Source organism: Juglans regia, chromosome 16, assembly GCF_001411555.2.
Source record: "Juglans regia cultivar Chandler chromosome 16, Walnut 2.0, whole genome shotgun sequence".
Lineage (NCBI taxonomy): Eukaryota > Viridiplantae > Streptophyta > Magnoliopsida > Fagales > Juglandaceae > Juglans > Juglans regia.
In genome coordinates, this window is record NC_049916.1 from 28,480,592 (window position 1) to 28,504,069 (window position 23,478).

Below are 23,478 nucleotides of genomic sequence, written 5' to 3' on the forward strand. Positions count from 1 at the left end.
GAGGCATTAGAGAATGAGGCTAAAATCCTCTAGAGTTTGAATTCTAGGTATATTGTCCGATGTATAGGGATGGATTTCATGAGGGGATCAAATGGTGGACACAAACTCAATGTCTTTATGGAGTACATGGTAGGGGGTAGTTTGTCAGATGTGGCAGAAAAATTTTGTGGAGTGCTAGAAGAAAAAGTGATTAAGTTGTATACAAGAGAGATTCTTCTTGGTATTAAGTATCTTCATGAGAGTGGAATCGTGCATTGTGATCTTAAGAGCAAGAATGTGCTTTTGGGTTCATCCGGGGATATCAAATTGGCCGATTTTGGTTGTGCAAAGAGGTTGGAGGGATTTATGGGTAATAGGGGTCTGGGACTCCATTATGGATGGCTCCTGAAGTTTTGAGAAATGAAGGATTGGATTTTGCTTCGGATATTTGGTCACTGGGATGCACGGTGATTGAAATGGCAATCGGCAGGCCTCCTTGGGATGATAAGCTCTTTAATCCAATGGCTGCAGTTCTAAAGATTGCATGCAGCGATGTGACACCTCAATTTCCAACTCAATTCTCAAAGGAGGGGTTGGATTTTTTGGCCAAGTGCTTGGAGAGAGAGCCCGAAAGAAGGTGGATAGCTGAGAAGTTGCTTAACCATCCATTTGTTTCTAGGAATTCAACGAGGACACATACAAGGCCGGAACCAGCATGCTCTCTAGCAAGTATCTTCGACTTTGGGATTTATGATTCAGAGAGCGGTAATGCAGATGCTTTCCGAAGCAAAAATGCATTCTCATGGTCTCTGTGTTGTTGTAGTGAGAGAAACAAAACAGTAAGAAGATAGCAGACAAGGAGTGAGTTAGCTTCGTCGGAGATTTGGATTACTGTTAGATCCCATGTTACTTGTTGAAGTTTGGGCCAGATCATTTGGAGAAAAAAGTAGATTTATAGAGAGTGAAAGTGTAGACTGATTTGAATGTACAGCTCTAAAGTAGAGAGAGCTAGGTTACCAAGTTTGTCAGTTGTTTTCCTAGAGCATTTTAATTTTTTCCTTGGACAGTATCAAGCTTTTGCTTTGAATTTTGCACCCTCATCAAGTTTCTCATTTTAGGAAAGCTCATGTCAAAACTTTCCGAGATTCTAATTGTTGCAATCAATTCCACTCATTTGGCTCCAAGAGTTCTCTCTTTCTCCGTTCCAGCCCAACAGAAGCTGCAGTACCGGTGCAGCCAATTTAATTAGTGAAAAGGTAAAATCATCTTTGGCCAATGCAAATGACAGGTTTGGAACGCATTTAATCGGATAAAGTTAATATGTGGAAGTTTCGGATGTCATGTCGTCGTTGCTTTCAGATTCCGCTCTTCAGTTCAGTAACTGACATCCCCTCTTTTTTTGGGGTTCTACCCTTTCCCTTTCCCTACTTAATTTGGAAAAACATCCACAATCAGCCCTACGAGAGGATAGCCCTCAGAACCATGCCCCATGATTTTGGGAGTCGGATAATCTAAATATGAAACAGGTGCAAGCAGAACAAATTTACAACCACCATTCACTCAATCACAACTCTATGCGATAAAGCCTCTGATCATGATTCAAAAGAAGCAATAAAATCTAGATGGCCAAAAAAACCTGTGTGAAATACGTTGTCGGCAGCAAAACCTCGATCGAAAGTGCAAGGGAATTCAATTCAAGGGAGAAACCCATCTCTCAGTCAAATTAATGAAACAACTCAATTCAAGGAAGAAACATCCAGCTCCATTGCATAACTCCTAACCCCATGCCCCCGCACCGCAGTCAGAGTTCCAATTACTCGTGTTTTGCCTTTCCTTTTCCCTCAATTGTTTCAGTCAACTGTGAACCATCGTAAGACAACAAACAGATATATAAATGAATGATGGCCACGTTATGAAAGACACAGAGCTATCGTCAAATTAATCCTCCACTTGCTTCTAAGCATACCACTGCCTCTACAAACATCTCGTCTCCCATCCTGAATGCCAAAATGATCTAATCTACTCAATCGCAAACACATCAGTATGCATACAGTAAAAAAAGTTATACTTCTATATACTTTTGTACATATTGGAACCCAACCGAAACAGATGATCCATATGGACAGGCATTTATGATGATGTCTACAAAAGAGGACAACTAGTATAAAATATCTTGCATGCACCAAAACTACCAAAATGTCATGCAAAGACTGCCATTCCACACGCTAGCTCCAAGCCTTTGTAGAAAGTGGTTTTCCTCCCATAATCTTCCTTTAGAAAACCCCCCGACTCTTTTTTCCTCTTTTCTTTTGGGCCAAATTTTGGCATGTTACCTTCCCCTTTCCATGAGAACTCAAGAATGATATTTTTCAGAATAGTATTAACTCAAAAGCTCCTGTGAATGGAGGAAACATCTCTCATACCTTGTAATGAAACTGGCTGCTCTCTTACACGTGATAAAACAATGGAAACTTGCTCAATTGCAACATCTAGCCGCTCCTTGGACTTGGTAGATTCCGTTACCAGAGTTGATACCATACTCTGCAGAAACTGTATTCTTTCAGCATGATCACTTGGAGTACTCTGAAGGAGCTTTGCAGAAGGTGTGCTGATCCGGCGCCAACGGATGGGAAGGTACCTATCTGGAATCTGAAAGCAATTTCCTGTCGAGAGAACTCGAAGGGCATGCCGACAAAGAATTCCAGAGAACTCGAAATGATGGCAACTGCAACTTATGATGCCTTCCCGTGGAACCCAATACACTTTCCGACCACCCTCAGTTTTTGTGTGGTGTCTCACTAGAAAACCATCATCTACGTGAAAAGATGCATAGTGGGCAGCCAGAACAAGTTGTTCTTGTAGCTTAGAGAAGGCAAAAGGAGTCAGCATCGTGGCAGCATGGGATTCCATGGGGGCCCCTGTTTTCAGGCATATATTTTGGAGATTCTGTTGCATTGTTTGTTGTTCTCCAGTTTGATCTTTAAAATCTACGGCAACTGCAACCTGCCAGTGCAAATTAAAGTAAAACATAGGAAAAAGCTCTACTCAACTCAACTGAGCCTTAATCCTAATTAATTAATCTATGCATAAGGGTAAAAACTAAAAACTCTTCGTGACAGTTTTCTGTCAATCTGTTGAACTGGAATCAAGTTCTGAATTAAGTACGGATTGATATCCAGTAACCTCATCAAGATTGAAAGAAAAATAATCCAAAACATGGAAATATAATAGTAAAAGCAACATTAAAAAAGTTAAAAACTTGCTATGCCATGTCAAGCTGTTTCTGTTATTATTTTTTCGATAAGGGCATATTTTTATTTTAATGTGCATATCTTAATCCTCTCAAGCTTTCTAGCTCTCAGAACTTTTCAAGGTTAAATTTAGTCTGACAGTCTTGGTAGGGCTAACATTTCAAGTCAAGGACCAGGAAATAAACCTGGACACTCCACATTGGGTGGGGAATTAGGCACTCTTTACAGGTACTAGGGTAAACTGCACATTAGTTACTTTTCTTTCTTCGATATGCACATATATATGTCCCTAATTATGTTAGCATGCATATCTTAATCATCATAAGCTTTCCTGCTCCCAGGACCATTCAACTCTTAATTTAATCTGACAGTCTTGGTACGGCTAACATTTCAAGTCAAGGACCAGGAAATAAACCTGTACCCGCCAGGCCGGGTAGGGGATAGGCATTAGGCACTATTTACAGGTACTAGGTCCAAATTGCCCATTAGTTACTTTTCTTTTTTCAATATTTTTGGGCAAAGACTTTATTGTGCTCAAGTTTTCTTCATTTTGCAATACTATATTAAAGTGATTAGTTTTTCTTATTAGCACGACTCATTATCATCAAATTTTATATATGGCTTTTTGTCCAGGCACATGTCAACAGTATCTCTTTTCTTCCTTCAAATACCAGCACTAGGGCAAATATTTAACCAAAAGAACATAAAAAAAAAAAAATCAAATAAAATCAAAAGCCCTTTATTTCAGTGATTTTATTTTCAGTAATCATGTCCTGCATATCTCAATAGTCACCATTTAACAACCTTCTGTGAATGGCAGAGTATTTCCACTCCTCACCATACTGTATCCAATACAATCTGCCTGTTTGACATGATTCAGGTTATGAAGAGAACATGTCTATATGTTTTGGCATCTTCAGATACACGAAGTCACAAAAATAATTGACCAAAACAAGGCATAGATTAATGATTACTGGACCAGAAAAGTTAAGTGCTTGCTGGGTTAGTATTAATAACTTTTCCTTCCTCTCTCTTTATGGTGTGACAGAGAAAGACAGGGAGGGGTGGGGGCAGAAGCTTTTGAACATAAAAAGGCCAGTCTTGAAAAATCCCCAACACATTCTCAGCATGCCCAAAGTGAAACAGGCTGCCAAGCACCAAAAATTTTATATACACAGAAAACAAAGAAATTTTATATCCTAATATTCTTATGAGGCTAGTCCTCACTGTTAGCAGCCCAAGATCTTTAATTGATACTGACTAAAATGTAGAACATGGTACTGATTACACTGAGCAATCATGGGTCATCACTTAGGAATACTTGCAAATATGGTAAGATGGGGTACTAGAGAGGGGAATGGGTCCTATGGGGTGGGGGTTTGGAAACACATACAACGTGGTTGGGGGTTGTTTTCTCGTCATTCTAAATTCTTGGTGGGGGACGGCACTCGTATAAAATTTTGGAGGGACATTTGGTGTGGGGAGAAGGCTCTAGCGGACACCTTTCCTTCCGTTTTTCGTTTGGCATGTGATCAAGAGGCTTCAGTGGCGGATCTCATGGTTTGTTTAGAGGATCAACTCCATTGGAATGTCACCTTTAGTAGAGCAGCTCAAGATTGGGAACTAAACAGTTTCGAGGCGTTTTTCAGTCGAGTGTACTCTACGAGAATGTCTGGATTGAGAGAAGATAAACTGTGGTGGAATCCGGCAGGTAAGGATGTTTTTTCGGTTCGCTCCTTCTATAAGTCCCTTACTTTGCTTCCAAACACACATTTTCCTTGGAGAGGATTGTGGAGGAATAAAGCACCTCCAAAAGCACTATTTTTCACTTGGACGGCGGCTCTGGGTAAGATTCTGACCACTGATAATTTGCGGAAGCGCCGGGTAATTATTCCAGAATGGTGTTGTACGTGCAAGAAAGCTGGCGAGACAATGGATCATCTTTTGTTACATTGTGAGACAGCTAGAGCACTGTAGAGCGATGTGTTCATTCAATTAGGGTTAAATTGGGCGATGCCTGCTACAGTGGTAGAGTTATTGGCTAGCTGGATATTGCCGGGTGGTGCTCCACAAATCAAAACTGTGTGGAAAATAGTTCCTCTTTGTATTATGTGGTGTATATGGTGGGAGCGTAATGAGCGGACATTTGAAGATAAGGAGTGGACAATAGAGGATCTTAGAATTTTATTTTTCTGTACCTTACTTCTTTGGGCTATTGCTGTAGATTTTAATGGCCTAAATGTACATGATTTTCTTCTTTCTTTTTTAGCAACTAGATAGGTTTTATCTCTTGTATACCACCTTGTATACCTGGGCTTTGCCTATTCTTATTTATACTACCGTTTACTTATCAAAAAAGAATACTTACAAAAAAATAAAAAAAATCATGACTTAAGATATAATAAAAAACAAACAGTAAATAATAATATGCTTATCTGATTGAACAGAAATAGTAAACGAGAATGGCATACTTGTTCTACAAAGTGTGCAAGCCGGGTCTGTGCACTCAAAAATCTTTGAATGAAAGCATTAATCGTCTTTGACTGGCCAGTTGTAGTCATTCCGGCAAAGAAATGGCTTCTCAAGAATGGTAATGCCCAAAGTGAGCGTAACCCATACAAATTGGCTATATGCCTGTTAGTATGCAACCCGAAAGAATTTACCATGTCCCTCCACCCGAGGTCAAAATCATCAACTGTCTCCAGATTATAGAGTCGAAAGAAGTCTGCCTTCCATTCGTTGTACCGTTCTCCCAGTACAGCATTGAACCAGGATGGAAATTTTGCCACAATCATCCATATGCAAAGAGCATGCTTAGTCGTAGTCATTTCGATGGTTATTGCTTCTTTGAGACACATATTTTGGTCAGTTAAAATTGTTTGTGGAGCCTTCCCATTCATGAACCCCAAGAATGCCTTCCATATGTACAATACAAAACAAAAATGCCAATGTCAAATTAAGAGCAGTGCAGCATTTTAGAAGAAAAATATGTGTGAATGTGCAATAGATTATTCATAAACAGATGAGAGTGCTAAATAAATTTTTTGGAACGGCCGTAGTTTTGAAGATAGAGAATGCTTGTTGGGAGAGGTTAGAGACTTTTTCTTCCATACAATATTTCTTTGGGCATCTGCTATCGTACTTGATGGGGCCTGTTTTCATGATTTCATTGTTGCTTTTTCTAGTTCCTAACTGGTAATTAGGTGTTCTCTCTTGTATACTCCGTGTGAACTTGGGCTATGCCTAATTACTTGGTTTAATAAATTTTTTTTTACCAATAGAAAAAAAAATCCTGAACAATACCAGGAGGTGCTCCATCTGCATTTACAGGGGAAAAAGAGAGCCTGATCTCATACAAATTTACTACTACAAATCTGACTTGTACATTCTCAGTGAAAGTCTGGCCTGTTTCCCAACATTTAAGGTTGTAACATCGAGAATATTAACCCCCAATTAACATATTGAAACTGAACATTATTTTGTGCAAGGTCCAGAACCTGACTGGCCAATAATATCTAATCATCTGCCACATTAACTACTCCCTGATGCTATCTTAACATCCACATGTATAATTTTCAATGCCTATGTTTCTATGCATCAATGTCTCTTTTGCTTTTGTTTATGTCACATGAGAGAAAAGAAATCAAGTGAGTTGTCTGATTCGGATTAATTGCAGTCAAATGTACAATATAACTTGACAGATTAGTTGGAGAAAAAAAACAATTATTTTTCATGCCATTACCTTCAATGCCCACGAAAACGACCTCAGATTTTCCTCATGCAAAAGGACGCAGCCAAAGAAGCAAGGCATACCGTAATTATTCATTCCGACCCAAATCCCCAGAGGCATGTCAAATGCAGTCAGGCGATGTGTTGTATCAAACACAACCGCATCACCAAATATCTCATATGAATGGACCGATGACGCATATGACCATGCAATGTTCTCTAACCTGTGGTTTGAATCAAGCGTATACTCAAATCTGAAGTTGGGGTCTTTCTCCTTAATGTTTCTGCACATTCTTAACAAGTCTATGCTCTCCTCTTCTGGATCTAATTTCCTAAACGATTGGAGTAAATTCCTCACATCCTTTTCAGTGAAGGGTAAATATCCAGGCTCTACACACTTCTCAAGCTCCATAAGTCTCATCATCTGGTGCACAGAGATGCCTGTTTTGGCAAACATAAGGATTCTGCCCTTGTCTGTATCTGATATGGTCCGGTATGCAGGAAGGAAACGAACTTGATTTGGTTCTAAGAGCTCATGATTATGGTGATTTGCAAAACCTGTGACACGCCATTCTGGTGCCCCTAATTCTGTTGTCTTGCTTATCCGCAAGTATGCTTGACATCCACACCTTGAGGATTTACGGTTTCTTTGAGGTTTACTTTCACTTGAGGTTTTAATAGGGGTGTTGCCAGCACGGTGGCACACAAAGTAGCGTCTCGTAAGTCCTTTTCCAATCCCATCCTTTCCCTCTGTACGATGGCGCCGGATTGAGAAGCCGCATCGCTTTGCAAATTCACTATAAAATTCATAAGCAGAATCATGAGTAGCAAATCTTTGCCCAATGAATGGAATTGCATCATTAGTGGTTTCTAAGGAAAGCCTGGTTTCATCAGGTGATTCCTCTGTGCTACTGCTATCATCCAGGGACAAAGATCTTTGATCTGAGGGATCATCATACACCACCAACATCGGTCCAGCCTCTTCAGACATACTTTCTCATTAACCCACCCAAGGCCAACCTAAGACCCTATGTCTATAAAAAAAATAAAAAAATAAAAAGAAAGAAAGAAAGAAAAACCATTAGGGGACTAAGTCCCAACAGATGGAATATATTTTTTCACAAAAGATTAAAAAAAACAAAAACAAAAACAAAAACAAAAGGGGCATAAAATTAATTTAATTTCATAACAAATTAAAAGGACACAAGTATAAATGTAAGAATAATAAATGCCACCTAGTTTTTTTTCTTGTGTTTTTCATGTATACTACATGTGTCCTTGGGTCTTTCTATTAATAAAATTTCTATGATTACCTATCAAAAAAAAAAAAAACTAGTCTAAATGCTGGTCAAAACTTAGCACAAAGAAAATAATTGAAAAAATAGCAACCATGGGGATAATTATTTAATAATCAACTCAAATATCATTTTCGAATACATAAAATTTGTAAATTCTATAAAAATGTAGAAGAAAAAAGTTAGCAAAATTAATGTTGTTTAGATGATTTTACAGGGATATGAAACAAGCTTTGATACAGCTCCTGAAAGGATTTTACAGGAATCTCCCAAGTAGCTTAGATGGGTCCCTAAATAGAGTTTATGTTGATTATCAAAATTTGAAAATTTTGGTAAATGTTACTATAGAGCTCAGGTTTAATTCAAGTCAAACTCCCCCTTATAGTTAAATGTTGGAATTTGGAAAGAAAGGCCATAATACAAAATGATCATTACGAATGCTACTCCCGTGTTTTAATTTATGTTCAATTCTATCTCAAAAATTTTGTTGCATGTCCAGGTTTTTCTCAAGAAAACACCTAATGCAGTTCAAATGCATGATTATCTGTCCCAAAATACAAAACCAGTATCAAATCCTTTTCCACGTTTCCTCCTATTTAATTAGATCACATCACTAGCTCTTTTTTTCACAGGCATTGTTTGATTTTGCATAATCTCTACCAGTCAATGAAAGTCTTACAAAGTACAAACCATTTTGTAATTTTGTGTTAAAATTCAATCATATTCATCCAAAGCATCATACACCCAAATCATATTTCTCCAAACAACCTCGGAATCTCAATCATTTTAAGCTTCTTTCCCTGTTTATGATTTCATTGCAAACAACTACACACATATAGACAACCACATGCTTTGCATATATAAACAGCTCAATTCAATTGCATTTCCCAAACATACTGCAAAATTGAGGATAGCCCATTATCGAAAAATGGAAAATTCACAATGGGTTTTTGTCGTCAGCTACGATTAAATCACTCGAACACGATTTCCTTTCATTAAAGAGTCACTGTCTGCACGTTTTACTCCAGATTAAAAATAATGAAAATTACATACACAGAGAGAGAGAGAGAGAGAGAGAGAGAGAGAGAGAGAGAGAGAGAGAGAGAGGCTACCATTCATGTCAAGGATTCCATGTGTAGATTGAGAAGCCGGGTGTTTTCGGGGACTTGCCCTAAAATGCGCTGGGAGGTGACGGGAGACCTTATATAGTCCCTGCGCACTTTACTATCTGACGCCTTCTTTGTTCCCAAACAGTGTTCTTGTTCGATTTTAGGACTTAATAATTTGCATGCCCAAACATACGCATTATTATTGCTTATCATCATCATTATTTATTTATTTTTTTTAGAAGGACGCTTATCATTATTATTGCTTATCATTATCAATAACCTTATCATTATCCCTTTTATTGCTTTCTAAATGTTTTAAAAACTGAAATTATTATTGGAAATTTGGAAAGGTTAGCCGAGTACCCTACTCGGTACTCGGGTATCGTCTGAATTTTAGATCCATAAACTATATTACGATTTCACATCGATTAAGTATGAGATTGGTTGATAGTTTATAAGCCCCTAAGCACAATTTCCTTGTAAGTTAGTTTTCAAGGGTGAGCTCTACCTAATGGGTTCACAACAAATGGTATCAGAGTCACCCTACGTCTAAGGCCATGTTGCGACGGTTGCAATCGTACGACACAGTGGGTGATGCCGGCATGATAGTGTTTATCAGGTGCTAGGAAAAGACCTAGCGCACAGCCAGCCAGTGTGAGCGCCAGGATTGTCGTGAACAGTGGCTGTTACGATCCCACATCGACTAAGTATGAGATTTGTTGATGGTTTATAAGTTCCTAGGCATCATTCCCTTATAAGTTAGCTTTCAAGGATGAGTTCTACCTAATGGGTTCATAACAAACTATCAACTATCCATAAAAAGAAGTTTTTTCTTGCAAGGAAAAATGTTTCTCTCTCCATTCAGTTTTAAATATTATATGGGATTTCTTCAAAAAAAAAAAAAATTATATGGGATAATCTTGGTTATTATACATTATGTTGACAAGAAAATGACTACAAAATGTCATCTTTTACAATATATAGATGTTATGTATTTTAAACTGGAATAGAGAGGATTCTTATCCAGAAGTTATTAACTGTGTCTCCATACGTCAAACGTGGATAATGATTTGTGGGGTGATTTTAATCCCATAAATTTCCAAAGAGGTGAAAGGGATGAAAAGACTTTAGGGGATTTGAGGACCAAGAGGCTGGTTTGGATGCTAAAAGTATTTCAAATGATCGAATTTATCTGTGAATTAAGATATTTGAGTATGTTTTCATGTAGGTCTTATTAAAGTGTGTTTAGATGAATTAAATAGGCTGAGATATATTGTTTAATATTTTATGAGAAGTTAAAAAAGTAGTGGATCCCATTAATAATTTATTTGTTGTTGCAGTGATGGAATAATTATTTTATTTATATGTTTTACAAATAAAAATCTCATCAATGAATAGCGTTGAGTTAAGATGAAATAAGTTGTGTGTGTTTAGATGGGGAGTATATCCATCTATATGAAACTATCTCAGATGATCTGAGATAGTCTTACTGAGATAGTCTTATTGTCCAAAACCAACCTTATAGAACTAGGATTCAGAAGGAAATCTAAGGTTGTGTTTGGGTGCTGAGGTGATCATCAGATGATATGAGTTGGTATGTCTAAAATAGTGTTTTATGGATTCTATTAAGATGTGTTTGAATGTATGAAATAGGTTAAGATATGTATTTGAATGTATAAAGTAGATTAAGATATATTTTCTTATGGAAAGTTGAAAAAGCAGGAGATCCCATCAATAATTGGTTTGAGATATGCTGAGAGAGATCAACACCCAAAAATAGCCTAATATTCGAGCAAATGGTAAATTTGTCAGGCAAACATAAAAGAAAGAATTATCTAATTTGTAAGTAGTAAAAATTTTAAATTTTTTGTATCTACTTGTCGACTTGTAAATACTAGAGTTTTTACATGTTGTGTTTGTGCAAAGAGACTAGTTGACGATGTTGACATGCAGAAAAAGGAGGAAGAAGATTTGGAGAGAGAGACTTGAGTCGAGTCGAGTGTGGGGGTGACCAAGGGATTAATGGGAAAGTAATTTACACTTAGATTGGGATCCAAGCATGCTTATGTGGTTATTGGTTGACCTTCGATTCTAAGTGGTCTCTGCCCACTTGTAACACCCCACTCCCCCAATGTTAAGAATGACGTTATTTCTATAAGAGTTGGAGTGCTACTACTGATTTTGATTTAAAGATAATTGTCTTAAAGAAGTGCCAGATACAAAGATTCATTATAATAAATAAGTTGTTTTTATTAAAATACTGAAGTTATAAATGATAGTGTGCGGAAGCATTTATAAAAAAATTTCTTGAACTTTATACTATTAAAACCATAATTTAAAATCTTTGCATTTGATCTAGGCCTCTATCACACCTCCTTGGACAAAGTCCCGTTCTACAACTTTACCTTCATAATATTCTAACATTGGATGGTTTAAAAATAAAACAACAACCAAAATGAGTTGAAGACTCAATAAGAAACCCATCATAATGTAAACATATTTACATAAGGTTTTTCATAAAATATTTTATGTGGAGAATTGAAGTCAAAATCAATCATACGTATGTTTATGACATGCATAACTTATCTTGGTTTATCTAACTTAGAACAAGTCTCTCTCTTGTTCTAAGTTCAAATACTGTTTGAACTTAGTTGGTATGAAGTCTAGAGTCTGTCCCCATTAGGGAGACAATGCAGGAATAAGCCAATGATGAGGGTTGATGAACACTTGGCAAATAAATATTTTGCCAGGGTGGAGATTTGTAATAGATGTGTCAATACATTTATCTGTTACTTTTTATTTTACTAATATGGTTTTTCTCTTAATTGAATAAATGGATGAGGGATAAGTGGCAAAATCAGGACCCTTGAAGTTAATAAGACTGAGCTACTTGATCACGTGAGAAGCTCGTCACTGCATCTGAGGAATCAAGTGTTGAAGCCGCTGGATCACTACATGTGTTGGCATCTGTTTCATCTTATATATTCATAGCTATCCATTTTGTAAACACTAATTCATTCATTTTGTACATTCTGTTGTTTTGAGAGGCTTCGATAGAGAGAGTAGAGAGGGTCGAACCTAGGGTTTGTTAGGGTTTCACTTGGAGGGAAAAATCAGTGCGATTTTCTGGTGTGAGAGTGAAGGCTTTGTAAATACAAGTGGTTCTGAGGTTTCTCTATGAAGGACATTGATTATCAATAAAGCTCTGAGGCCATTCCTGCCATGGACGTAGACCATTAGGGTCGAACCACGTATATCGGTTGTGTTGATTCTTTCTTTTTCTTTTTCTTGTTGTTTCTTTGATTATTGATTCTTATTCTTGTTATTTCTTATTCTATTTTGCGATTTGTATTATTTCCGAATCTTGTTTGGTTCTGTCAGTGTATATTCACTATCGTACTTTGTTATTTGAGTTATGTATAAAGAAGGACTTAGAATAATTCTCAACATGATCGTTAACTCTGTTCATGACAAAACTTATAATATCTTTTGGATTCTTCTTTGAAAAGAGATGGAAAATCTTACAAATTAAGATTTGGCCGGTAGGAATATGCATGCAGTCCTGTTTGTAATTTAAGGACACATTGATCAGCATGTACTGTGCGCGAGATCAGTACTAATATTATCATTTCTAGAAATGATATTATGATAAAACTTATGTATGTAAACAAGGCTATGAATAAGGGATGCAGGGGGAATAACATTGATCATGACATATAAAAACTTTATATATTGATTAGAAATTATTACTCACAGCAAAATGTTGGATTTGAGGGGTGAGTTGAGATCAGAAAGTCAAGGTTTGAAGTAGTTTGAGTCTTTTTTTGAGTCTTTGAAGTATTCACAATTGACATCCCTGAAAATTAAGAAAGAGTAGAAAATGGTGACATATTGAATTCAATTGAAACTCATGATCGATGTACAATCTACATCGAGTTTAGCAGCTAGCTTCTAATTAAACGAATATAAATATAAATTAGTGCATATATATTATTTAGAACGAAAATGCAGACAATTAAAAGATAAATGGTTATTCTTTGTTCAATATTTCCTGCTACTCTGTTTTTGGTTTCCCTCCACAATGTTCTTGTATCATTGTATATATTTTATTCTTTCTCGTTGTTTGATTTTAAGAAATCCTCTACTTTTGCTTCTTGTTGACAATTTTTTTTTTTTTTAAATTTCCTTTATCATTTAATTTGATGCGGACTTTGTTCAAAACACTTGCAATATCGTTTTCATGATGATCCTTTTTACAAGGATTACTCCATGTTGGTACAAAAGGGCTGCAAAATAGAAAATAGTGAGAGAGCTTCATGGCGCGTTACGAATGTCGCTTTCTTTAAGACAATATTCGCCCCCACCAATAACAGTATGCACACGGATTACAAGCGGATTTGCCTCCAAGATATAATGAAGTCCAGAACAAGTCTGTTTGTCTAACTGCGTTATGCACACACGAAATTAGACCCTGAATACCCTCAGATTTTGCTATTCAGCTAAGAGATTAGAAATCTGTTTTCTGCAGAATGAACATATATTAATAACAAGTTTTTAAGAAATGAAAACTTTTGAGAGAGAGAATTTAGAAATTGACTTCTTGAACTCTATGATTTTATATTTAAATTCATAGGCCAATGGGTCTATTTATAAAGGGCAAATGATGTGAAAGAAAAGTTGTAACTTTTCATTTTTCTGTAATATCTGATGCGAATATGTATATGAATTACGTCTGCTGCCAACCAACACATAAGTTGGACTTAACCCAATGGTCATGCTGCTTTCCTACCAACCATCTCGCATGGGTTCGAAACCCAATAGGTGTGACTTTTCCATTTTAATTGCCAACCGCAGTTGCTCTACACCTTGGGCTGACTAGGCTGTGCGCCCTTGTGCTAGCTGGGCCGCACAGGCCCAGGCCCGTGGTAGGGCCCATCCTTTGTACAAAAATTAGAACTCCTCTATGAGTGGGGTGTGGCTCAAACCTCTACCATTAGCATAGATAGTGGTGTTCAATACCACTGAGTCACTTACCAACCACAAATGGACACAACATTTTAATACCATAAGCAATAACTTTATAAATTGCTTATAAACTTTTCTTAATTTCTCTTTTTTTAAAATAATTCACAACTTTCATAAATAAATCTCCATAAAACTATTAATAATAAATATAATATATATTATTTTAAAAATATTTCCACCACTCCACTTTATGGTTCAAACCTTCAATATGCAGGTCCTGCAAGTCTTGTGTGGGGTTGGGTGGTAGTATCGTTCTTCACATGGTTTGTTGGATTTGCGATGGCTGAGATCTGCTCTCTTTCCAAAGTGATTTTGTTTTTGCTTCATCCAGGTATGCTTTACTTTTTTGCTTCATGGTTGATAGATTAATAATTAACTTAATCATGTATACCTTTTTGACTTATGGACCATTTGAATTTTCTTTTATGAAAAAATACAAAAGAGAAATGTACTGGATTTTATTTGTCTTGCTTATTGGTCGATTGAGATTCGACCAAAAAGAAAAAGAAGGATTATTACCATTGAATTTGGGGCAATATACCATTATGGTCATGAGTTCATCATCACCTAATCCTAAATAGTATATAGAATAAGATCATAATGAAGAAGATGTGATTATATATCAATTATTTTATGGTTGAAAAAGATTGATTGCCCAACACTAAAAATATTTATTGTTATGGTAAATTGCATTAAGATTTTATTTTTCTTTTTAACTTGTTGGAAGGCTTATGCAGATCACACATGGCATCATTTTATTAGGCACTAGAACAAATAAGGACGAATGATATCTTGCTCCAAAGTGGTAATTCTTATGCATGTACACAGCCTTGACTATTATTTTGGCATTTCTCAACACTTTTGCATTACAAGTGATTGCTTTCATCGATATAATCTCAATATGGTGACAAGTATATTAGCTAGATAGGCTTGCTTGTATGCCTGTTATTGTCTTTTTCATGAGTACAATGTTATCTCAGTATGCCTGTTACTTTATATTAGCTAGATAGGCTTGTTTGTAGACTTTTATATATACACCACTGTATGCTCATTGGAATCGCCTAATAATCAATCATTTGAACTTCACCTATCAACATTCATTTAATGATGTTGGTGTAGCTGGTAAGCCAGCAATAGACTTTCATATTAATTGATTAGCTGTTATTGTCACTACGTCTGATTAATATAATAATTTTTAGTAAAATATATATTATCTCTCAGGCTGCTTTTGACATAAACGCCATACATGTTCCCTACAGCCACAATTATGGACCGTCAAATTAGATACCCTTACAAAGTTTGTTAATTTTCTTTTACTAACAAATTGAATTAAATTAATCCCATGCATTTTGTAACATTAATAGTAGAACTCATGCATTCAGCCTCAAAGTCGGTCAAATTCAGTATCTGAAAGTATTATGTACGCCGTTGCAAGAGGATTGAGATGGATATTGATAGGAATGATTAGAAGATTGTCTGTATATGTAAATAACTAATTTAAACCTAGCCTCTCAAAATGCAAAACAGTAGCATCTATATATATATATATATATTTAGTGTTGGGCAAAATTAGATAACATATATTAATCTTGTGGCCACGGCCCTGTAGGTGAGGTATATTACCCCAAAGGTAATATTCTAACTGCGTAAAGATGTCTCACAGCCGTACGCGCGTGCTTCGGAATTTAATAACAGCTTCCCCCACCCAATTCGCTTTTGGTAAAAGTGGTCCTCATAATCTAAGAGGGAAAGAAAACAAAATTAAAACAAAATATTTTAAAATAATATTATTTTATTCGAAAGTGGTAGGAAAGTCTCTTAATTATCAAGTGCGTGCTAGCTAGAAGATCAAGACAAAGACAAGAAAAAATGGTCCTGGGTTTGAATTCAATTATTCAAGATTTTATATTTAGTCACACTTTATTTGTTATTTAGACACATTATTTTTAAGAATATTTTTATTTTTATTTTAATTAGATAAATGTGGCAAACGCACTTTAAACATTAAGTCATTGCTAAAATTTATTAATCATTTTTCTTTTGTAAAAGATCATATAATTTTTTTAAAAAATTTAAACTAGGCAAACGCCCCTTGTAAAAGATCATATATATATATATATATTATGTACACACACGTAAGAACTAATTAAGAAATCTTTTTTTCCTAAATAAAGAAAATTTATTCTTATCTTGGAGATTGAAGGGGCTAAGCTAAATGCGTGTCTATTACCAATAACTAAAGTTTCAGAAGTCCCATAGTCTGTCTCTACGAACTTTTGAGTCTTTTGACCAATCCGCCATTCCGAGTAGTTGCAGCAACGAGTCCAAGGACAAAAATATTACCATATTAAAACCTGAGGATAAAAGAAGGAACAAGTGCTGGAAAGTTAGCTGTACGTTTCAACCTTCTTAAATTTGAAAATTTGAGAAATACTAAACTTCTTACAATTATTATTATTATAAAAGTTTTGTACGTATTAACTTATAATAATTAATGACACGTCAAGCTAATTGTTTATTAGTCATTCATTTAAAAGATAAGTTTTGTTATATACAAGTAAGTTTGCGCATCAATCTGTATATTAATATTGTTATTTTCTTATTTTAAATTTAAATTAATATTATTTTTAATAAAATTTATTTTCTGACCAATTATATTGAATAAATGTATGTATTAGTGCGTAGAATCGCTTACAATTAGATTTTTTATTAAAAGATAGGTTAGAAAAATTAAGGAGGAGAAGAAAACATTAGTTAATTATATGATTTTATTTTATTATTTTACTTTTTTATATATGTGTTTTTTAATATTTTTTTTAAAAATAAAAAATTATAATATTACTAAAATATACTTTTTTAATACTAAATAAAAAATAAAACGGCAGAGTAAAGCAGTAGAAGAGAGTGGTAAGACTAGTATTAAAATTGTGACAATGATAGCACCAGCTGGCCAGCCTGATTCTTAAGTAGATGATGCGTCCACCTTATATCAACAAGACCAAGTAATATAATTTAATTAGTCGTGAGAGAGACGAACGTAAGTATCGAACTAAAGGTCTGATCAATGGTGGCGCTTTCCGCCGGCGGTGAACGGCCAAGTCTTCCTAACTTTCAATTATACATGCAGTAGTGGCCAGAAAGAATATTAATGAGACTCCTCGATCTGAGCTAGTACCAGGTCCAATTCCTATGATCTCCCCGGAACACCTCTTTTTAATTTCCTGTTCTTTCGGTCCCTGAGCAGCTTTCCAACGATCTCTCTCTTGCATGCTAGAGGTATCACAACTCTCAATTCCTTAAATTTGCGGTGATTTACCACATATGTTGTTTCCGCTTTTGATTTATACCTCAAACTATATATATTGATTTTAGCCATCATGGTCTCAGTTTCTTCTTGTTTTAATTAAGTTGATCGGCGTAGCAAAGTTTATAAGGTTGATAATTAATTTCCGTTTTCAAGAATTTCATGTATTACTATACCTTCGTCATACGACTTCATTTTATCACCAAGGTTTGCTGAAATTAATGGGAATTGGTTCCAAAGACTCATGCCATGTGATTTTCATTAATTTTAGGAAAAGAATCGCCTCTTATATATAATGTGATATATCTCCATTATTTTTTAGGTAAGACTTCGATTTTGGTCAATTTTCTGATTTGACGACCGTGTACTACTGCACCTCTCTGTAATCCACAGCCTCTATCCCACTTTATCCCAAATATAAAACAGAAAATATGAGTTAAAATTATAATGAACATATACCCAATGTTGAAAAACCTGACCAATTTTTTTCAGTTATGGGTTGATGAAAATATATAGAGAAATTCTATTTGCAGTCCTCAAGTGAGGACTACTTGAAGACTGCATGTGCATGCACATTATTAAATGAGAGAAAACATCATTTTAGGAGGGATAATTTTGTAATTTTAAAAAATTTTAAAGTTAAAATAACCTAAACTTGCATTGCAGTCCCTATTTGGAGACTGTACCTAGCATTGCTCATATATGTAGTCACATAAGTGAAAGGCCGTATTAGTACGTATCATGCATGATGGGACCATCCCCCCAGTATATGTACCTAATGCTCGATAGTGGCTCTTGTGTTTGTGATCATCAGGAAATTCAAGGAAGCTAGGCATAGATAGATAGATAGATAGATAGATTGATAGATGGCTGCATCAGCAAGTATAGCAAGTCAACAAAAAGCTGCATTAAACTCTTCGAGAGATCAGAATGAAAATACAGAGACGTTGGTTAATGAGATCGAAGACATGTTAGAAAGGTCGGAACCTGATCTCTTCTCAGCTGACTGTTGCATCTTCAGGGTTCCAAATCACCTTCGCAGATTGAACGAACAAGCTTTCACTCCCGAGGTTATATCAATAGGGCCTTTCCACCATGGCAACAAAAATTTGGAAACCATGGAAAAATTCAAAGTGCAATACTTCAAAAGTTTCATGCAACGGACCAAGTTAAAGGTGGATAATTTAGTCAGCAGTGTAAAGGATTCGGAAGGAGATGTACGTCGTTGTTATGCAGAGACTATTGATCAACGTAGCAGTAATGATTTGGCAAAAATAATCCTGGTGGATGCGAGCTTCATTATCGAGTTTTTCTTGAGATTTTGGTTGCGTGAAGAAAATCATGATGACTACCGTAGCTTGTTAAACTCGTGGTTGTGGACCATTATATGGTCGGACCTGATATTACTTGAAAATCAACTCCCTTTCTTTGTGATTGACAGATTATTCAACCTTGCATTTGAGTCTCGCCCAAACTTATGTACAGCTAATTCATTCGTTCAGCTGACCTTTGACTGCTTTAGGGTTGAGAACAGTCAGAAAATGTCTCCCAACAAAATTCCTGATCTGAATATAAAACACTTTGCTGATTTGCGTAGAACCTTCTGGCTGCCTCCGTCGGAAAGGATCCCAAAAAGAAGCAGAAAATCAATTGAGAATCTGTACTCTGCAAGTAAACTGCACGAGGCAGGAGTGGAGTTTAAGGTGAGTTCATCCAAATGCTTATTTGACTTGAAATTCAAAAATGGAGTGTTGGAACTTCCTTGCCTCAAGTTAGAAAATACCACAGACTCTCTTTATCGAAACCTCATGGCGTTGGAGCAATGTTACTATCTAAATGAGGCATATGTGACGGATTATATCGTCCTCTTGGATCACCTTATCAACACTCCCAAAGATGTGGATTTACTTGTTCAAAAGGGTATCATTGTTAATTGGATAGGCGACAGTAATGCGGTGACATCATTGATTAACAGTCTGAGCAGCGGCATCGTATATCACACGACCAACATCCACTACTATGATCTTTGTGAAGATTTGAAAACATTTTACGAGGACCCTCGGCATCTTTGGAAGGCCAGCTTGAGACATGATTATTTTGGTACTCCTTTGAAAACTGCTTCTACCACTGCTGCTGTGACCTTGTTGGTGCTCACTCTCATACAGAGTGTATGCTCTATCCTCTCACTTCTGTTAGGTCAGAAGCGAAGTAAGAATTGAACAAGTTGTATTAGTATCAATATAGTTATAATTAGTTGTTCATGTAGTAGTAGTACTGCTACTGCATCCATGCATGCATTGTGGTATGTTAAAAGTACAATATCCATCCCGGCCATCGTGTTGTACATGATCAAGCTGTGGGACGTACTTTTACTTGTTTTCTGATCGAGTATTAATAGTCGTGATCAGTGTACGTATTGGCATTACTTGTGCGCGCGGGTAGTCGATCATTACTTAGTCGCAAAGACGATCATTAATACTTCCGGTGTAGTCGATCGTGAGTTCAAACTCCGATTCCATTCTTCATTCCTCACTTCAATTAATTGAGTTTGAAGTAGTTTTGAGTCTTTTTTTTTTGGTTAATTAACTTAAAAGTTGAGCCAAACCGATCGACCTAATTAATTAAGTTGACAGATTTACTTTAATTTGAAGTATATATTCGCAATTGACATCCCTGAAAATTAAGAAAGAGAAGAAAATTAGGGAGACATATTGTATTCAAATGAAACTCAAGATCATCGATGTACAGTCGACATCGAATTTAGCAGCTAGCTAGCTTCCAATTATTAAACCAATATAAATAAACTACTACTCCATATATATATATATATATATATATATATATATATATATTATTTAGAACGAAAACGCAGACAATTTAAACAGATAGGAATTAAATTCTGAATTATCTTCGATCGTGGCAAATATATAATCGATCAGCGCCCTTGATCAATCCATCCATACGCCGCAATATGGTTCTGATCATCGATCAGAAGCAGGCATTGAAGAGGCAGCAGCAGCAGCAAATATCCAACCTGCACATTAATATATAATTAACAATCAAATTATCTCTAAAATAAGAAAATGTGATAATCAGTAGGCACTGCATTTCTTAATTCGCCAAATACATAGACAGGCCTACTAATTATCGACATCAGAAACATATATATAAATATAGGGGTTTGCTATGCATCTGCCTACACCCGGCACACACTTCACATATTTTTTTTTTTTTACACTCAATGCATTGAGTGTGTGCCGGTGTAGGCAGATGCAAAAATTTTTCTATAAATATATATTCATTATCATGACTACCCGCCCAGTACCGTACCACACACGATCGAAGACTTTAGCTTTTGCATAAGGCGTTTGTGTCTTTTCACAAAACTTCTCAATTTATTTAATATAATTTAATTATTATAATTTTTTAAATTTTAATATAAAATAAAATAAATAATTCAACGTTTTCAAATTATAAAATAAAAATTATATTAAAAAAATATATTTTAATAATATTTTATTTAATTATTTAATTTTACTTTCAAACTCAAAAAATAAACAAACTTAGCTGCATGCAGTTTGAAAACTTGATTCACAAATATTTATCCTTTCTATATTTATAATTGAAAAAACCCCAAATTAGTATGATCTCATGTTTTTTTCTTGGAGTGAAAAAGAAGAAAGGCCGTATATTATCAATATTCCATGTTCAGTCCTCCATGATATTCTCAGCTTTCGACTGAGAGTATCGATCTTATAGGGGATAGCTAGCGGACAGTGGGCAACCGGCCGGCGCCGCTCCGGCCCCCTGCATGCGCACTTAATTAGTTTGCCATGCGCCGGGAGCGAGGGGGTACTGGAGTACTTGAGTCGCACGTACTTACTCCTACAAACAATGCAGACCCAGGCCAGATTGATCTGGGATATAGTCAACGGACTCCGCCGGTCAACGACGACTCTCGGACGGAGCAATAAAGAAATTAATAGAAATCGATCGAGTGAAGAACGAACGTACCAGTCCTCGACACAGCCAGTACTTTTTTGTCTGCGGTCTGAAGCATGCGCAGTTGTAGGCTCTTGAGGATGGGATTGGGCCGGCGGAGGTGATTCCTGTGCGCCTGGACCTGGACGTGTGATTATCGGACAAAGATGTATATCTTGGCCAGAAGGAGTTGGCCTCTCCGGGTCGGAAGAACTCATTTGATCTATCAGCTTGATGGTTTTTTGATGTCAAGGCGACGAAGAGCTAGCAATGCTTCTATTTTTTTTTTTTGAAAGAGCTGGCAAGCCGCAATGCTTCTAATTATCCTGTGAAGGAAGCTAGCTAGGGACGGAGAAGCAAGCTGCTACCTACCTCCAACACATCATTGAGCTGTATTAAATGTAAAACACATGTGAAAAATATCTCTGTGTATATTTCGAATTAAAAAGTATTATAAAATAATATAAAGTATTTATACTACAAATGCTAAAGTAAAAATGAGAAAAAAAAGTATAATTACATCTAAAGATAAAATAAAATAACATATTAAACTAAAATTTTATACAAGTTATTATAAAATGTAATAAGCTGCTTGCTAATCAGGTAAACCCAAGTCAAGCCAGGTTGGATATAATTTAAGGCTCAAAAACGAGAAATATTTCAAATATATATATATATATATATATATATATACACACTATGATATCAACGTACCAAGTCTAATTGGTTGAAATGATTATTTTTAAGAAAATAATATATCTTCATTTTTAATTAACAACATAGTAAATACTTATATCTTTATTTTTAATTAAGAGAAATGATACTTACAGTCGTAAGTGTATAAATACTGTACAATCGCTTTAAAAAAATGAATAAATATAGGACTCACATGAAAATAAATTAATTTTTTAATAGCGGATCCCACTCTTTTTCAAAGTGACTATACAGTATTTACGCATTTCACGACTGTATGTAGCATTGTATACAGTAAATATCTCATTTAAAAAAATAGACTAATCCATTATTCAAACAATTTTTAATTTCTTATTATCATTATTATTGAATTTAGTTGTAGTAGAAAAATAGTTAATAATATAACTTAAATAAAACTATTATTTATGCAAATACAAATATTGAGGCTTAGGACAAAGCCTACAACGGAATTAAACTAACTTAAAACAAGTCCAATAAAAATAAAGCTCAGGTGAGTCTGATTCCAACATAAAATAACTATTAATTTTGTAAAAACTTAACCTCATCAAAGAAATCAAGCCCACGTAAACCAGCCAGAAACAATTCAGCCGTGCCTTAAATACTAAGGGGTATATACATAATAATAGCAAAATAATCATTCGTTAAATTTTATAAGGAAGCTACATCTCAAATATTGGTTAATGGTCTTTTGATAAAATAAGATCCTTCATTAAATTCTATAAGAGAGCTACACGTCCAATAGTCAAGCATCTTAAGGGTCATTTGGTAAAATATGACTTAACGGAAAAACAAGAAAAATTAACGAAAAAAAAATAAAAATTACTATTCACATTTAGATAGTCATTTTTTAAAATAAAATATATATAAAATAAACTCATAGTCAACCAAATTAAATAAGAAGACTCCTGATAAATTCATGATATATAAGAAATTAATATGAAATATAAATATATAATCTCTTTTTATGAGAAGCAGCGCAAACTAATATTGATTTGATTAATAATATTTCACGGTGCATGCATGGCCAGTTAATTTCCAAGACCCGGTAAAAGTTGTAGGGAACTTTAGCTGATGGTAGGGTACGAAATGCC

At 35.4% G+C, this 23,478-nt stretch overlaps 2 protein-coding genes and 1 pseudogene across 2 annotated transcripts; 2 read left to right on the plus strand and 1 right to left on the minus strand.

Moving 5' to 3' along the window:
• The window catches only part of LOC118344839, a 3,008-nt pseudogene extending 1,872 nt beyond the window's left edge, over positions 1-1,136 (plus strand).
• An 887-nt stretch (positions 1,137-2,023) lies between these two features.
• On the minus strand, positions 2,024-9,494 carry LOC118344869 (protein FAR1-RELATED SEQUENCE 11-like). Its single transcript, XM_035686616.1, has 4 exons — positions 9,367-9,494; positions 6,973-7,993; positions 5,702-6,145; positions 2,024-2,982 (listed from the first exon to the last, which is right to left on the minus strand). The coding sequence occupies exons 2-4, from the start codon at positions 7,948-7,950 to the stop codon at positions 2,365-2,367; spliced, it is 2,040 nt and encodes a 679-aa protein (XP_035542509.1). The 5' UTR covers positions 7,951-7,993; positions 9,367-9,494; the 3' UTR covers positions 2,024-2,364.
• Positions 9,495-17,383: 7,889 nt separating this feature from the next.
• On the plus strand, positions 17,384-20,217 carry LOC109017378 (UPF0481 protein At3g47200-like). Its single transcript, XM_018999694.2, has 2 exons — positions 17,384-17,664; positions 18,507-20,217. The coding sequence occupies exon 2, from the start codon at positions 18,559-18,561 to the stop codon at positions 19,909-19,911; it is 1,353 nt and encodes a 450-aa protein (XP_018855239.1). The 5' UTR covers positions 17,384-17,664; positions 18,507-18,558; the 3' UTR covers positions 19,912-20,217.
• The last annotated feature ends 3,261 nt before the right edge of the window (positions 20,218-23,478 follow it).